Source organism: Drosophila guanche, unplaced genomic scaffold (assembly GCF_900245975.1).
Source record: "Drosophila guanche unplaced genomic scaffold, DGUA_6, whole genome shotgun sequence".
In the NCBI taxonomy this organism is placed as follows: domain Eukaryota; kingdom Metazoa; phylum Arthropoda; class Insecta; order Diptera; family Drosophilidae; genus Drosophila; species Drosophila guanche.
The window spans coordinates 3,179,236-3,197,778 of NW_022995753.1; the positions used below are offsets into that span (position 1 = coordinate 3,179,236).

The window sequence follows — 18,543 nt, forward strand, 5'->3', positions numbered from 1 at the left end:
GCTTTGTGCAAATGCTGTCCCATTTGTCAGCTGGCACAAATTTGCATAAGCGCACTCTGGCAAGCGGTCGGATGACTTATGGTTGTTCTGCCTAGCCCCATCCCCATGCAAGACCCAGATCCAGATCCCTGTCCCTGCTGCTTCCCAGTACCAGAGAGCCCCCTGGCGACCGCCCTAATCTCACGATCCAAAAATTTCTCGTTGAAATTAGCTGTGAAATGCCAACAGCAGCAGAGGCAGCAGTGGGGCAATGGGGAGGAGCAGCGAAGAAGAAAGCCAACGGAAATGACATAGAAATGAAACAGAGAGAAGAACAAATGGACGGTCCGTTCCGTAGAAGGGGTACGGGTACGGGTACGGGTGCGGCTGCGACTGCGACTGCGGTCCTGCAGGGGCACACAATGGCATACGGCCACCACCTCTCACCGCAAAGGTTTTGGGCCAAAACATACAATGGACAAGTCATTTGGCCGACGTCGACGTTGACGACTCTGACGACAATGATGATGATGACGGCAACGGCAACGGCAACGACAGTGTCACGAATTCTGTCAAATGGCGGGGAGTCGCCCAAGTCCCCATGTCCTATATCCTTGTGAGCCCCAACAGAAACTCTAACCCATATCCTCGCATGTGTGCATCTATATGGGTCACATCAGAGTCGTGTCCCCTGTACACTGATGTGGAAAAGTAAGCGCAAATAAAAGTGTAAAAAAAAATCCTCCAGCAGCACTATGGGTTGGTAAAAGAAAACAACAAAAAAGACAAATTTAAGAGAGCTATTTGTAATTCTTAACCTGCCCAAAAGTATTCCCCGAGTTGCATTTATTTATCCCACACATAGTTCTCTCCTTATTCCCGTCGATCATTTGAAAACTTTGCTTTCAGAAAGGGAGAATATTTCTACGTTGCACTGCACCCGCTCTGGAAAACCCTCTGGAGACTAAGCTGACGTGGTCACCACAACTCAAAGAGATTGGGGTAGAGTGAAGAGCTGTAGAGCTGTAGAGCACTGCTCGACACAAATCATGTCACACTTCAACCCAAAAGAAGTGCCAAAGCCGGGAATCCCGGCCCGCTGTGGACTTCTATCAGAAGAGTCCAGAACTTGGCACTAAGAACAAGCCCCAAACTGGGGATGGGAGAATAAAAAGGATAAGGAGAATGAGTGGAGAGGGCATGAAAATGAAATAAAATAAAGAGCAGCGCGAATGGGCAGACAGTGGACAGCGACTAAAGAAAAATGTTTGCAGAAAAGCAAAAGAAAGATGTCGGAAAATAGCAGCATCATCATCATCCAGGAGATGGACTGAAGCTGGAGCGAAATGTCGGGGCGGGAAATGAGGGGAAATTGGGGGAAATGACGGAGGTGGAATGCCCATTTCTTCTTCCTCATCTCCTGCTTGTCGTCGTCATTGTCGTCGTCATTATAAGCATAATCTTTAATAAACGAGTGAACACCAGGGACACCAGCAGAAGCTCGTGCTCTCCTCCATCGAGAGCTGGGATGCCCCCGCGCCGCGGGCAACTCTCGAGCGGCCACAAATGGACGACAAGAGGATGCCTCTCAGATTCTCAAATGGCAGCAGTGCCTCCCCTGGAGCAGAGCAGAGCAGAGCAAAGCGGGACCAGCACCAGCGCGATTTTTCAAGTGAACGAACTTTTTAAATTAATTTAGACATAAGCAGCTCTTTAAACTTCTGCCTCAGACCCGGCTAAGCGGTTCGTGTTTTCCTAGCTTTCCTTTTGCCATACGTACGTACTCTGTCCCATCCTCGGCCGCTGTCACCCTGCCTCTCTGCCTCTCTGTCTATTTCTTAAGGGTTTTACTTTTTTCTTTCTTTTTTGAAAAGTTGGTAATGTGTCTACCCAGCTCAGCCGCAGTCTCCCACTCTCCCACTCCGCCTCTCTCTCTCTCGGTGTGTTGGCCTGGCCAAAAGGAAACGTAATGTACACTAAATGGATATTTAATTACACTTTCCCAGAGCGATGGTGGAGCGCCAGAGGAGCAGCAGGATCTGATGGAGGCTACTATTTATGTAGCTTGTAGGTATATAGTCTTAGCTATGTGCATACACATCTCTGTGTATGTTTATGTATACGTGGAGCTGCACCTGGGTAAGCTTTTGAGTGCTGGGCGGGCACCTGAATGGGCCAATTTGGGTGGGCTTCGGACTTAAGTGCAGGCCAAAGAAGGTGGCCCAGGCCCAGGCAATGATGAGAAACCGGAGCGAGTGGCAAGTGGGGAGTTATATGGTGAATAACCAGCGACAGTAAGATGGGATGAGTATGGCGGGGTGGAGCCCCATCGCCTGCCGTATGAATTTCGCATATTTGATTGACCGATTCGCAAAGCGATTAGAGGCTGACTGGCAATCGGGGCACCATGCATAATTGATAGGCATAACTATCACATAAACGATCCTTTAACTTCATTTCGAATATATAAAACGGTTTTTAGTTTTAGAAATAATTATTCCAATGAAATCCTGTTCAATTTCCCAGTAACTTTCCCATAAATTCTAGCACATTTAATCAAAATCAATCAAATGCTCTGCTTCCGCACACTAACAACTCCGTGCGAAGGTTATACCGGTTTGTCCATGTCCATATGCTTGGTAATATAATACCTTCCGCCCCACAGCAGGCATTCTGCGAACAAATATCTTGCTGGACACAGCACATTCCTTGGCTTGTTTATTCATTCGCATTCGCATTCGCACTCACAACAGTCCTGTCTTCGATTGGTTTTAATTGATTGAGTAATCAAATAATCGATTGGCCGTGCTCGTACTCCCTCGCATATGCACAAACATACCATAGATGTAATAATTTCGTTTCTTAGAGTGAAATTTTATACATTATTCAAAGGGATTTTAGGGGCATTACCGTAATTTTCGTTCCAGCAGTCGAGCCGCACTTGTGCACTTGTGCTCCAACATTCCATACTCAATTTTGTTTGATTATTTTCTTAATTGTTAGCTTTCCATATTGCATTCATTGCGGTGCAGTGCAGTTCCCTTGAAGAACCCATGAACTCGGTGTGCGTTTCGTTCCCAGCCGTTTCCCTGCCTCTCGGGTAAATTACGAGTTTATTCAAATTCATACAGGTGTATAATTAATTTCCATTGTTGCCCGCCCTTCATCAAACGGCTGCCCGTGCGTATGCGTAATATTGTGAGAGCCGCTGTCGCCTGACTTCCTGCGTATGAGTAAAGCAGTGAACAGTTGTGTATGCCTCAGCAAGAGCTGAGTTCAATGTCTTTAGGCGAAAATGTTGCAAGCTAAAGCAGCCATTGAGTTGGCAGATATCTGGCAAAACGTATTCCATATTCCATTGATTTATGCCCACACTCTCGACACTTCACTTCCCGCCACTTCACTTCACTACACTTCACTACACTCCGCCTTGAAGTCTTGAAGTTGAGTTTTAATATTTTAATTCTCTTCATATGTTTATTTTATTGCCAAAGGACACACGAGCAATGGACAAGAGTAAATAAATTGCCAACTCCCAAAGACAATCATGTATGAAGTTATATATCTACCATGCACATACATACATACATTTTAATACATCGACAGAATGTATGTGGTACACACAAATCAAAGTGCTCAAAGGGGGAAGGATGGCGAGCGACCGGGGGGAAAGCCACGAGAAGCAGTCAGACACAAGTCTGACTCACAATGAAATTTGCATAAAGCGGTAAACAAGTGAAAGCCATTGCGATATTAAAAATCCCAGCAGGATATTATGAAATGTGCAATGCTACCGGATCGATCGATTCAGCCAGAGCCCAGAGCCCAGAGCATAAGTCTCCTCTTTGTGTGTGAAAAACAGAGAGACACAGAGACACAGAGACAGAGAGAGACCGCATTGTGGGTGTATACTCGTATGTGTGTACATGTTTTTCCCGTGGGCGATAAATCGAAAAAGCCTTCCCTCTCTCTCTCTCTCTCAAAAGCGAACGTACAGCTCTTATTTAAAACTCAATTTTAATATACTCCGTACGTACTGTGCCCACTGAAAAATTAAAAAAGTGCGGCCGGAAAACTGTTAACTATATGTCAGGACACTCAGGCCTGCAGAAATTATGCTGCTCCTTTCAGGTTTCAGTGGCAAAAAACAAGCGACAAACAACACAGACAAGCCGAACAGGAGGAGTTGGAGACTTGTGAGATTTAAATATTGAAGCGTAAATAATGGGAACCCAACAGCGGAACCCAATTTGGCCGCCGCCGTCATCGTTTGTACATCTATGTCCAATTATTTTTGCCTTTGATGGATTAGAGCACAAGGTAGTGTCGTTCATTCAATTCGTGGCCATTCAATATTCATGACTGCTATGACCCGTCGTCGAGTGACGCCCACCGCTTTGATGCACGGTCTGACCGCTGGACAAAGTGCCAAACTGTTGGTGGAAGACTGATGGAAAGGCAGGAAGGACATTGGAAAGTTCAATGCTTCGACGTTTTTCAATGGAAGATTTGCTCATTGGAAGACCTCAGCGTTTAGTTTGTAAATTGTGAGAATGGTGAGATGTTGAATTAAAGTTTTAATGGTGCGTGAGTATAAAAATTAATACGATTAAAAATGCACAAGTTCAAAGACTATTCCAAAGTTTTGAGATTGTGACTGGATTAGGCGATGTTTTCATATAGATGACCATCACCTTTTGCTGTGTAAACTTTTGATGCACTACCAAGTTTTGACTCCTGCATAAATGTTGCAGTAAAATAATACAAAGAACAGAGTGCAAAGATGATGACTTCCCCTCATCCATTTCGCTAGGCATTTATGCTAATGTTGCTGCCTCTCTCTCTCTCTCTCTCTGTTTTGGGTTTTCTTTTGATGCCTTTTTGTACTGGCAGAAGTGAGATTTGTCCGTCTGTCTGTCTGTCGGTGCGAGTGAGTTCTGTTCGGGGCACGAGCAGAGGCAGCAATTTCTGAATTTGTTTGCCAGACTACACTCTGCACAGGCACACACATGTCGAATAGCGGAAAGAGAATGGAGGGGGAGAGAGTGGCGAGCAAGGAACGTATTCTTCATTGAAAGTTTAAATTCTTCTTTTGTTATTAATATTTCTTCACAAAACGAGAAATATAAAATAACGAATACAAAACTGCGAGGCTGAACAGCAAAGTTTTAGCGGCAGAAATGTTGTCCCCAAAAAGTATGCTATGGAAAATGTCAACAAATTTCGAACACAACGAACCCCAAAGAGATCGGAAGGCAGTGGAAGAGCGATAGAGAGTTTGATTTAGAGTTAGTTTTGGAACAACTTACTATTCAAACATCCCTCGTCGTCATGCAACTGTCTCTCCTTCTATGCTGCTGCTGCCGCTGCTGCTTCTCCTTCTTTTCCATTATTTTCTCTCTTCTCTGCGAATGCAGCCGCATTTTGTCAGGGAAAAGTTATGCATGTCAGTCCGTGTATCAGTGTCTAAGTGGTGTGTGTGTGTGTGTGCGTGTGTCTGTAGACTAGGGTATTTACATGCTTGCATTTCGTACAAGCAGCATAAGAAAATATTTGCAGTTGTACTCGTACGTATATGTTGATGCACTTTGCAGAGGGTAACCAGATTCCTGTCATGCCCCAGATCGAACGAACATATCATGCTGCTCATGGGATAGATCCTTAAACTCCTTTTAAATTGTTGCTAAAACCAAATTCCGTCAACAGAGAGACAATGCCCCAAAAAGTACTTAAACCCGTGGAATCAAACGCTTGCACGTTACACATGCAAATAAATAATTTACATTCAATAAACAAAGATCCAACGAGCAGCAGAGCAATGAATCTACCAGAGTGTATAAAGAAATTCGACCTGTGTAGCAGGCACTTATTTTCATCGTGTTTTTTTCCCCCTACAGAGTTGCCTTTCTTCTACTTCTACTACTCAACTTTTCTGTGTACTTTTGTTTGGTTTTCCTTTCGCCTTTCCCATTTTCTGGGCTTCGGGATTCTCCTCTCAGTTCTTTCTCCTGCACTCTGCCATCTCCAACTGGTGCCTGCTGTAGTCGGTGCCGAGTTACACGCGTTTACTTTGCAAGTAATATTTTGACGAGAAATTTGAATTTGCATAGACAGGGGGGGCAGAAACAGAGACAGGGAAAGAGACAGAGGGTGCGCTGGTAAAGAGAGCTTCGATGGGAAGATTTGCGGAATGAAAAACCCAAGCTTTAAGCTGGTCCTGCAGAATGTCAAGCTAATGGAGGCACTGCCAGAGATGTGTGCTTAAAGATTTCCCCAAAATTTTACCAGCTCAAAATACAGTTAAAGTTCTTTATTTGTGAGCTCTCCAACGAGGATTCCCATTTAATGATAACAAGGAGAAAATGGCGCTGGCAGAGGGGGGAAATCAATACGAGTACAAGGGAAAAACTGGCTCAAGGCTGGGAACTATGCAAAAATATTTAATAGAATAAAGGACGATGAGTACCCACTAGGAGAGAGTGTTGCTAAGGGTGCGGAGGACCCTTGAAGGCATTGACATCCTGTATTTACTTGCCATGCATATTTAAGTTCATTTCCATATATGTTTCAATTTATTGGTACGCTGATTCCAGCCATGGGCTGGCCCCCGATGACTCGTTCCACAGGCACATTCTTCTGCGAATATTTGCATTTGGGGAGCAGAGCTAATAAAATTTTCAGTGCATACAACGCTTGCATATGAAATACAATTAACAAATTGCCCAACAATAGAACAAATAGTTGCCAAAGAAAGAACCAAAACACGAGAGCACACAAAACATTTTTGCATAGAGCGATCCCATCCAGACCCCTGGCGACCCCGCCAACCCTCAAGCCAAAAATATTGCATTCAAAATCAATAAATGTGCAGTTGAAGCTCAGCCGAAATGGAAAATTTGCAAATGGCAGGAAATGAAATGAAATAAAGTGGGTGATGTGGTGGGTGGATGTGCTTGGGTTCTGCACTGATGATGAGGCTAGAGGCGGGTGGAGGGTGGAGGGTGAAGGGTAAACGAGAGTTCAGTTACCTGAATGTTTTACAGAAAAGAGGTGCTTAGATTTGAGTGTATTCATATTCAATGGTGAGCCATTGCTGGCTAAGTGGGTGTTACATTTTCGGTAAATAAAATACAGGGATTTGAAGGAAAAAGAAAGAGATTTTGGATGGTGCAGATTGAGGGAATTTAGTACCAAAGTTGTATAATTAAAGATAGATTAGAAGTGTTGTGCGAGTGTGCCAAAAGTTGAACTAAGTCTGTTAGTCTTGAGAATTACAAATAAATCGGTATAGATTGAGGGAAAAGAAAGCCAATTTCCTACTAAATTCTGCCCGTTTCGTCTCCATTAAAAATAACAAAGTTTTACAGAGCTATAACCAATACTAAAGCAAGGTATTACAGCAAAAAACCCGTAAAGATTTGTTGAACTGCAACGAGTGGCATAAAACATATGCAGAGACGATGTAGAAAAATGGCAAAGTGAAAAAAAGTGACCCCATGGCACCGCGGAAGGGAGAGGAATGGCTATGAATGGACACTGAGAATATTTTCTTGTAAAAAACTTCCGCCTAGTTTATTGACTAAGTCACGTGAGCGGATTTCGTGAGTCACGTTTCTCAAGTTTTGCTCCCTATTGTTTTTGTTTTCGCTTTTTTTTTATGGTCGAATTTTACCTTTCAACTTTAATGATAAAAGTTTTTGCTGCTCCAGGTCGAGCTCTAGTGAAGGAACCATCCAACCATCCAACTCTAAGCCATAAAAGACTTATTGCAGCGGCCTAACAAGGCAGGAGATGGCGGAGTGGCGTGGCGTGGCGTGGCAAGGCATGGAGTGGTTTGTGGGTGCACTGCCAGTGGCAGTGGCAGGGCCACCATCAGTTGGTGGTGCTGCTCTGCTGCTGTCCATGTGCATTGGGCAAGCCATTCGTTATAGCCCAGCGTTTGGACGTTTTTCGAAATTTATTACATTGCTCCGACAAGTTTCGCGTGTTTCGCCTTTGCGCCTACACTTCACTTAACACGGCAACAAACCAACCGAGGGAACCCACAATCCGACCATCCAACCACACCAGAGCGAGGCAACCAGCCACTGGAACACCCATCAACCCATCCCTCCGGCTGCTGCTGCTGCATCACCCTGAAACGCAGTCCAGCCCATCGACTGCATACAGAGGATGGGGTGGGGTGCTGCAACTCCAACAGCAAAGTGCAACTCTTTGCACCTAAGAAAATGTTCGGGCTTCAGTGGCGGCTTCAGTTTTGGAGGCACAGAAATGCTCAGTAATAAGTTGGCAGGACCTCCTCCAGGACGGCGCGTTGACAAGCCCCGAAAATGCCGCGGCTCAAAACGTAAACATCGTCGAGCAGAGTCGTCTGACTGGCTCCATCTCTCCATCTCCGTCCTCCCATTCGTACAGCCAGACCCTGGGGCGGGTGCATTGACCCTCTGCTGCATCATGCTGCAGCTTGTGAGGGTGAGGGTGAGGGTGGTGAGCGGGCAGGGTGATGGGGTGGTGTGGTGGAAAAAAGGTCGAAAAATTCATCCAGAACAGAGAACAGAGAACAGAGAGTGGGCGGACAGGGCAGCACTATGTATGTATGTATATCCTGTGATGCTGCCGTTAACATTCTTTAAAGATTTATGTTGAAATATTTCAACGCTTGTAGCTTTGAATGCTCTTTACACTCTCCGAGAGTCGCTTGACTTTTGCCAACAAAATATAAACGAGAATAGAATGAGTGTGGTTAGGTAAAGGGTTTGATGACATATGTAATCAGTCAGCCCATAATATTCTGCTACTGTTCAAATATCTTCATTACGTGCTTACTTGTTCCGACTTTCCTCTGACTCTCTGCAGATTCTGATGTTTGATCTTAGGGCATGTCAGAATTCGATGGGGATTCTGCTTATTACAAGTACGACAGCAGTTTTGTCGGTTCTTAGTCAAAAAATAAATACCAATGGCTCATGTAATGCCCCTACCCTACTCTGGCACACTCAATTCGTACATTTTCCAAGAGCTTTTCATGTGCGTTCAGACGCAAAAGTCAAAATGTTTGGTTCAATGAACGTTGAGTGCTCCGTCGGTACTCGGCTTTCAACTCTATCCACGCTCTCTATCTGCTTCTCTATGTAGAATTAAATGGGCTTTAAGAGGGGTCCTTAGATGTCTACTAAGGACTGTGTGCCGTGGACCTGGTCCTGGGACTGGTCTGGGGATAAGTGATAAATCTTTATCACTTATTCAAGAAAAACCGCGTTGGCCAAATTGATTAATTGCCGCAAATAAACGCACAGCGAGAACAAACCGACAGCGTAAGTAATCCCACAGCGAAGGGACCATTGAATGGTTGCCGCATGGATAAATGAATGGATGGTAAACTCCTTAACGTGTCCGCAAATCAAAAACGCTTTGCCATACCCACCCACCCACTTCTCTTTCTTGTCCCCAGCCCTCTGCAGCCACTTCCTTGGTCTGACAACTTTCGTCACGTAGCGTCCATCACAACAGGAAATAATTTATCAAAGCGGACTTATATTAAATAATGACTTGATGACACCAAAAAACCCCAGGAACCACCAAGCAGCATCCTGCCATTGTCCACCGCCCCTACGCCCCTCCCCTCACATAATTAGGCAATGGGTCGACGCTCTGGCCCTGTCCCTGCCCATGCCCCTGCTTCTGCTTCTGCCCCCAGCACTGATCTCCTTTCCGGAGCCCTGGCTGGGTCTCAGGCTAATTAAAATGCTCCGCAAGCAAAAACAAAAAGTAAAAAAATTATAAATCACATTTCTTGTTTTTGATTCCCCGTTTCTGGGTACTACTCGTCCTGGTACTGGTACTGGTCCTTCTGCTGCTGCTGCTGCTGCTGATGCTGGGCTCTGTTTCTGTTTCTGGTTCTGGTTCATTCCCATTATGCAAATGTTGGCTGTGGGTAAACAAGCCAAGTAAATGGCATAAACCAATTACGAGCGAGGGATCGGGATCTGGGATCGGGGCCAATGTGGGAGATGCCATCGAGTGTCAAAGGGATTTATGTCGCGCCGTGGCAGCAGCAGCAGCAGCAGCCGTAGCACCATTTGAGTCCACTGCCCGCTGAGGGTCAAAGCCAAATGGAAACACTTTTTTAATTAACTCGGCAGGGGGGAGTGGGCAGACGCAGACGGAAAAGGGATAAAAATCACAAGGAAATTATTCGTTTTTCTTTGCTGTTGTTGTTCCTAAAAACTTATGAAAATAATTACCCCGAAAAACGCTGCTAATGTCTTTGGAAAGGTTTGGTTAACAGATTGTCCCACCAAAAAAAAAAGGGACTCTCTCGGGCAAAACATATAATATGAATATTTTATGACATCAGTTGGGAAATATGTACGTTGATCTGTTGACTAAATTGCATACCAGTTTCACTCTCCTGAATCGATTATGGTAATGAAGCCATGTTATCGTTGTGTAGTTTTCCAGCACATTCTGCCATCTAACTGCCATTCCGTCACATATTTAACTAGTACAAATAGCATTATACATTTCGTGTCATACTTGATCCCAGCATTGAGTAACATTCCCAAGTTCCCGCTAAGTCTCTGATCTGAGCGCGATTTTGCTTAACCACAGTAGTCAACCGCCCCCACATTATAGTACGCCCATTCGCAGCCAGCCAGGCAAGGGGAGGAGTGAGTCACTTGTGCTAACCCCGCACGTAGCCGGTCGGTGGAACGTCAGAGTCAATAAACAAAAGTTCCCGGTAGCTGGAAGCGATTTTTCGAGTCTGTGCATCTCGGTGGTGGGGCCATAATACAATCAGGTGGATCAGACAGACGACGACAGCGACATCGACATCGACATCGACTACGGAACGTGTCGGCGTCAAGCAGGTGAGTGTTGAGCGCGCACACACACATACGCAACGCGCATTACGCGCAACTTTTTTAAAAGTCAGGCAGAAAAATGTTTTTTAAACGCTAAATTACTTTTGAATGGCAGGTGGGCGTACCCGTGCCCGTACCCTTACCCGTCGTAGTAGCAGTACTGCCAGAGCATCGTCACGTGGGGGCGTGCCACAGCGTTAGCGTCACAATTTCATTTTGTGCTTCCTCATTTACCTACCCACGACCCATAGCCCACACCCCACACGACAGGCGCTTTGTCACTGGGAGTGGTGCGTGGGGAAGGGGTCGCTTTTTTCGTGTTACGTCTGAAGAGCGGAAATGCTTATCCCAACACTCGAGCGTCACGTGCTGCCGCCGCCGACACCAGGGAGATTCCAGCAAAAGCAGCAGCAACAACAACAACAGCGACACAGACACCGACACGAAATATACACTAATCCATCCTTGTTTAGGGTTTCTTTGCTTATACTCTGCTTAATAAGCGCATCTGCATTGCATTCTCAACTTCCTCAATCCAACTTTATGCCTGCAAAACACCAGAAATGCCATCGAAAACTTTCTTCGATTTGGCATCTGCACACTGCCCGTAGGGGAAACCCGCCCAAAACTGAATAGGCAATGGCACTGTCGGTATTCTTTCGCCGTTCCTTAGAGTATCTAAATCTGTCCGGCTTGCCCAACTGTGCCACAAAGACACAGACAGACAGACAGACAGACAGACAGAGACAGGCGGAGGCGTCTCCGCAGACTCAGCCACAAGCGCCTAAGGTCGTTGTCGCTCGCAAGTGGAAAAGTCGTTGATGGGTCGGCGATGGCGATGGCGATGGCAATGAGAAGGAGAAGGAGAAGAGAGTACTGTGTGGGTTATACAGCGTACACTGTACAGTCAGGTGGATGGGCGGATGGGCGGATGGGCGGGGGTACCCTGTAGGTGTTTTGAATGTTTAGCTCAAGTGGCTTTTTAAAACACATTCTATGCTAATTAAGGGGGCCTGGGCCCGGGCCTGAGCCTAAATGAGTTGTCGTTGCCGTTGCCCTTCCCGTTCAGCGTTCACCGTTCACCGTTCACCGTTCGACATTCGCCTGTCTGAGGTTGTTTGCATTTGATAAGCAAAGATTGTTGCCACCCAATGTAATCAATGGAAGGAAAGACGGCTTAAGGGATGCCCATGGATATCCTCTACCTCCTCCCCTTTCAAGACTCGTCATCAGCGTTCATTGCGTAATCCTTAAAGTTGAAGTTTTTGTATTTTTGGGTCACCCACAATTCCAAGCTCTTCTGTTTACAAGCTGTCATCGGGAGTCAGCCAGGCCCATTTAATTAACGAATTAACAAAGCCAGAAGTTTTTGTGGTTTTTAAGTGATTTTGGGTCAGAGAACTCCCTTCTCCTGCTCCGGCAGGGGAAGGGCCTGGGGCAAACATTTGGCGGCCTTGTTATGGCATAATTGAATTATTGCCATATGAAAAAACAAAAAAGCCGAAACTGAACCCATACCCCTGCAAACCCATCCAAAAGCAGTGCTCGGCTAAGAAGACGGCAAAGTTTTCTTCTCCTTTTCTGCCTTGCCTTTCCTTTTTTATTTTTTAATTTTTATTTCCTTTGGCTAAATAAATCAAAAGTCTTTTGGGCGCTTAACAAAAGGGACAGCAATAACCAGTGTGAGAGGGAACGAGGCAAAATCCCAAAAAGTCAACGCCAAATTGAATTAGTGGCTTTAATTGGTAAATTTGTGGGGAGTAAAAATATAATTTTGAAAGGGAATACAAAGATTTTTGCTCTCATGAAAGAGCTGAAACACTTTCCAACACTTTAGTTGTATGTGTTTCCAACACTGAACACTGTTCGTTCAGCCTTTGATTAAAATCCTTACACAGAACTCTACCATGTGGCTGGCACTGTTGATCTATGGCCACGTCTCCACCTTCCGTTTGGTGTCATTGCAAAACGCGTACCTGGCCCTGCCCGGCTGGAGCTTCGGCGAGGAGCTGAAGAGACTCGGCCAAAGAAGAAACAAACAGATGCAGACACCAACGAAGAGTCAGCTGTGCCAGCAGATAGAGCAGCGCTGTGACATGATAACCGAGGGCATGGCTCTGGTGTTGGAGGACGATGTGATGACGCGATTTGTGAGTGGAATCTGCTGACCCGAGACCTGTCAGTGCATATAGGGCACCTCAGCTAGCGGCTGAGAGTGGTCTGGCTGCTGGGACTGCTCTGCACACTGCTGGACGGCGACGTGTCTGAGCTGCCTGCTGTTGTTGCCCCGCCATTACGGGACTGATTGGTCTGCTGTGCAAATTGAGGTGCAAACAACGTGTGGGAAAGTGGCTGCTGCGCCAGTGCCTCTGCATGACCGCGAGCTTTGTGCCGATAATGCGACGCTACCACAATCTCGAGCATCGCCCCACCAAGGGGCGTGTGTGTGCAACCACAGCAATCCACTGGACGTGCTCATCCTCATGTGCGATGTGCAATACTCGCTGACCGGCCAGCGGCACTACGGCATCCTCGGGGTCTTCCAGAGCTCCCTGTCGCGTGTCTCGCCGCGCATGTGGTTCAACAAGGGCAGCTTCGCCGTCAGCGATGTCGTCTACCCGATGGCCATACGCTACGACCGCCGCTACGGCGAGGCCTACTAGAACAGCACCCGCTACTCGATGTTCCGCTACACGCTGATGCTGGTCTCCTCCTGGTGCCTCAGCTGCGACATCTGGTATCTGCCACCCATTTTCCGCGAGCCCAACGAGTCGCCCATTCGATTCGCCAGTCGCGTGAAGGCTGCCATAGCTGAGATGGCAATCTTAAGCGCTGCTCTCCCGTTCTGGATCGGTTATAAGCATGCTCAAAGCCATAGCCCCAGCTCCAGTTAATTTTATTAAATCATAGAAAATAAATAACACTAAGTTTTGAGCCTAAACCAATGATTACTTGAGAGTTGAAAGGTGTCAAAGAGGAGGGGTTATACTTCGCTGAGACTGTCCAATTTTCCATTAAATATTGAAGAAAAGTGTGAGAACATTACAATTATTGGACACACCATACACTTCTTTGCAAATAGGCATTTAGAATAAAGGAGTTAATAGAATTCTTACCATACTTTACCATGTTCAGCTGGAGTTCTAAGTTTAGCATAGGTCCCCTTCTAAGACACTACCAGGATGGAGGTGGTGGATGGTGAGTAAGTAGTTTGTTAATCGGACCTACCGTTTCGGTTGGACAATCTTTCGCTCGTTGTGGCGTATAGAGGCGTTTGGGCCGTAGCGCCCCAATAGGGCGCTCTGGGACTGCGAGATGCCACCGGCTGCGGAGGCGCTGGCCGCTGTAATTGCTGCAATGCCACTGCGCAGTGAGGTGCCTAACTCGCGATGATGGCCAAGGCCGCCCAGTGCCGATTGCGATTGTATGGCATAGTCGAGGCCGGGCAGTTCCAGCGAGGCGATCGGATGGATGCGGGTCAGCGAGAGTGTGCTCTCCAGCACCGTGCTCAGAAGGGGAGCGCTGCGCAGGGATCTCAGACTGCCGCGGCGCGTGAGGGTTTCCGGTTTATACATCTAGCCGGGGGATGGTGGGGTGGTGGGGTTGGCTTGGCTACGCTTCCGGGTGGATATCCGCCCGGGGGGTCTAATTGTTTCGTACCACCTGCCCCTCCTGCCCCTTACAACACACTCGGCGGCACACGCACAACAAATCACTTCTCGGGGGGCGTTGCCCGGTTGTCTCGCTGCCAAGTCGCTGCTTCTGCTTCTGCTGCTGCTGCTGAGCCTCGGTCGTATAATTGCTATAAACGGTTAGTTATCGTCACTCTCCCACTCTGTGGACTCCAGTTGCAGCTCCAGCTCCAGCTTCGTGTGGCCCAGCGTGGGTCATTCACAGGACAGCACCGCTCAAAGGGCTCCTCCACTCTTGCACTCCCTTCCCGTTACTGCGTTATGAGCAATTACGTTGTTTATTGTGCAAAACTCGCGGGTCACGCGACGTACCACCCCGGAGTGGGTGTGGGTATGGGTTTGGGCAGCTCGCCTCCTTCGTTCCTCGTTCCTCGTTCCTCTTTCCTCACGCGCTTGCGTTTTGTTTGCGCAAATGTTTGTACAAATTGCTTGGCGCCTGATGTGGCCTCGTGGCTCCACTGTGCCCCTCCACTGTTGCCGTTGCTGTTACTGTTTTGCATACAAGATTTGATTTGTCAGATTGCAGATTGCAATTGTGATTGTGATGGAGAGTGGACACGAGGGAGTGGCCGACCCCGCGACGCCTCTCCGCTCTCGCTACCATCTACAGCGAATATTGTATGGAAACTAAGGTGCCGCCTGAGGGCAGTAAGTGGTTGGTGGATGGAGGGCATAGAGGGTATAGGATAGGGTGTAGGGTGTAGGGGTCTGGTGTGCTAGTCGCAATTAGTGCACAACTAATTGATGGATCGAGTCGGTATGCGAATCGTGGTCGTTGTCCGGTTAAGGTGGCGACAACTGCCTCATTGCTAACGGGGCTGACTGTTTGTATGTGTTCGGGTCGAGTCGTGTCGGGTGCTGTCCTGACGGTTAATAGATTCAATGAGAGCCACTTTGATGGACGCCCCTCACCTCACGCAAATCGCTTTCATTCGTGACTGCTTCAAATGGCAGCAATTCCCGAACTTGTACATCTCAGACAGAATTACCAAGATGTTGCATGTGGCACCGCCAGCAAATCGTGTTAAGATTCCTTCGCACTTGCGAATTATAGCAAATGGAATGCCTAGTACTTCACCAACAAATTGTGTGAGACTATGACCCGTTCTTTGTTGTAAAAATACAATTTGAAATATTTGTTCTTCACTTGATAATTGCTTTAGTTACGATTTTAAATTTGTAAAATGCTTTATCAACATCCTCCCAAATCATCAATAAGTAAAGCTCCCATTTCCCTCGATCGCTTACCTTTCCCCTCGTAGATGTACGAGCATGACAACTAATTGTTATTAGAGATGATAAATTATACTAAATATATATACAATTGTTATATTAACAGTCTCAGATGGAATGTATATCAATAAATTGTAAGCAATAGCACCTTTCCCTCGCGAAAATATTCCTTTTTGCAGATGTATGAAAACTAGTTCTTATAGAATAGAGGAATTATATACAGTTCATAAACCTATAGTCAGAAGTTCTATTAAATGATGGAAATATATACATATAATGCTAGATTAATAGATAAACATATGTCTGTATAAAGAGTATGCATGGATAATGGATATATAGAGGTTTCGATCTAAACTCACTTGTGTCAAATCTAAACGAACGATGATGAGCGAACGTTGGTCTGGATAATGGTAATGGCATTGGCAGTGTTTGGGGCGTTATGCTGTTGTTGTTGCTGTTGTTCTGGTTCTGGTTCTGGTTCTGGTTGTTGTTCTGATTTGTCTCAATCTTTAGGTATCTAGTGGCTGGCTGCCCCAGACTGTGGCTGGAGCCACCCGCAGCATACGCCGCCCTATCACCTTTTGGGTTTTTTTTTCTCTTCCGCTGTCGATTCGATGGTTGGCTTTCCTTTATGGAAATACACTGAAATACACTTCACTCTTTTGGTGTTTTGGTTGGTTGTTGTCTTAGTTAGTTGATTGCTCTGGTTGTTTGCTTGTTGTTGTTGTTTTATGAGACTAGTTTATGTATCTGCGTTTTTATTTACAGTAATGTGGCATGTCTTGATCGCTTGCTACTTTAGTTCAGCTCTGCAGTTTGTTTGTCGATTAGTTGTCGTAAGATTATGGTGTGACAAACGACAAGCAAGCGCTTGACTGACGACTGATTGACTGATTGAGTGGGTGACTGACTGACTGACTGACTGACTGACTGACTGACTGACTGACTAGCTGATCTGTCTGATTGATTTGATCACTGATTGAACCTACTGATGAAGCCTCGACTCGACGAATCAAATGTGCAACAGCCGATGGCTGTGCCGTGTCTCACAATCGCAATCGTTGCTGCCACTCCGGGTGTTGTTGTTGCCGCTTTTGCTGCTGCTGCTGCTGCTGCTGTTGCTACTGCCAGCTCCTTCTCTGGCCTGTTGCCACCGAGTCCAATCCATTGTCCAGGTCCAGCGTCCAGCTGCTGCCACCTTCTGCCTACACGCAGCCTCGCCTCTTCTCTTGTCTCACCCACGGCTCGACTCTGCTTCACCGCTCACCGCCGCTCACACACACACACATCCGTCTGCTGTCTGCCTGTCTTCTGTCTCCTGTCCGTCTCTTTCGCTGTGTCCGTCCGTGTCCGTGTGAGGGTGTGGTGCAGGCAGTTGGAGCCCAAAAAAAAAAAACAAAAAACTTTGCTGTTCTCCTCATAGACGCACAACACTAAGAGTTCTGCAATTAAAAAAAGATACAAGGAGAGATAAATATTTTATTAATCTTTTACAGGAATAAAAAAGTTTATTTCTATTTTAAGGACACTTAATTTCTAAATAATTGTCCAACTAAATAAAAGTATCATTACGACAGAGGTACATAGCCACTATTTTCCACTGCAATTTTCTGATATATTTATAAGATTTTCCCAATATGTATGTAAATATTTATATTTTGTTGCCACCCACCGAAAGTAATCGATGGCGTCTGAAAATCTTAGCTGGAAACTTCCCGCTGCCCGAACTCTTGCTATTATTATTATTATTATTTTCTTCTTTTTTTTGGTAATTTTTTCGTGTCGTATCTGAAATCAGTTCGAGGATCTGCCTCTGCCTTCAATGAAGAGGGCACATTTTTGGCTTTAAGCAAAACAAATTGCCGCATGGCTTTGAGATGACACGCCCCTGGACTCTGTACTATCCGAACTCCCACAAATGCCGCTAATGCTGTTCACGTTTGGTCATCTATAAGTGGGAATCCCCGGCTGGCAGACACACTCCACTCCAGTCCACTGCCGCACATCTTATTAAACTCAAGCTGCTTGAGCTTCCATTGTGGGCGTGGACCGCAAAATGTTTTGAGCCACTCAAATGCAACTCTGTGAGTGTGTTTGCGTGTGTGTGTGTGTGTTACAATAAGGCGGGGGTGTAGGGAAGATTGTATGCCCAACAGCAAAAATAATGAAAGTATTTGCTTTGCTAAGCACAAAAATATGTCAAAGTAAATTTCACTTCATTTTCTTCTCTTTTCGCTACTTTGCCTCTTGTATCCCTTACACTCTTCCTGTGTGTATGTGAGTGTTTGTGTGTGTCCTCTATTTATGTGTACTTGTGGTGGTGTATCTGTGTGTGTGTGTGCTGTGTATGGGAGCAGGAGTGGCAGCGACGGCGGTGGCACTGGGGCTAGGAGGTCGCTTAGGTTGCGTTGAAATGCGTTGCACGTAGCCATGTAGCAGATTTTCTTTTTAATATTTATACCATACCAGAAGCAGCTCAAAGCTGAGCTGCAGCAGTTAGATATTGCCACAGTGCCACACTGCCACTGGCACTGGCACAGCCACTGCTCCCGGGCACTGCTTATAGCTTGAACTTCATTTTGGGGTTGGGTTGCCTTTTTTTTCCGTATACCCTCGGCCAAGGGCCTAATGAACTAAGGCCAAAAGATGTCTAATCGGAGGAAAAACTAAATAACCTTTTGCCAAAGGGGATTAAAAGTAATTACAAAATCAAATACCAAGAATTGAAATGCTTCGGCTAGGCCTGCTGCTTGTAAGGAAATGTTCTCACCATT

At 46.2% G+C, this 18,543-nt stretch overlaps 2 protein-coding genes across 3 annotated transcripts in view; one reads left to right on the forward strand and one right to left on the reverse strand.

Annotated features, from left to right (window-relative positions):
• The window catches only part of LOC117588301 (innexin shaking-B), a 55,482-nt gene extending 39,256 nt beyond the window's left edge, over positions 1-16,226 (reverse strand). Inside the window, exon 1 of one of the 2 annotated variants that reach the window (XM_034279485.1) lies at positions 16,129-16,226. Coding sequence is in view for 1 of the 2 variants with exons in the window: in XM_034279484.1 (XP_034135375.1) it covers positions 14,073-14,419 (347 nt within the window). In the remaining variant the exon portion in view is untranslated. Of the gene's footprint in view, positions 1-14,072; positions 14,479-16,128 lie in introns of those variants that run through there. The other variant, XM_034279484.1, reaches the window with a different exon arrangement.
• On the forward strand, positions 12,711-13,738 carry LOC117588662 (glycerol-3-phosphate acyltransferase 3). The gene is given in 4 exon segments (XM_034280105.1): positions 12,711-12,992; positions 12,995-13,138; positions 13,171-13,281; positions 13,284-13,738. Coding segments are annotated over 4 exon segments (951 nt in total). The 5' UTR covers positions 12,711-12,751.
• Positions 16,227-18,543: the final 2,317 nt, after the last annotated feature.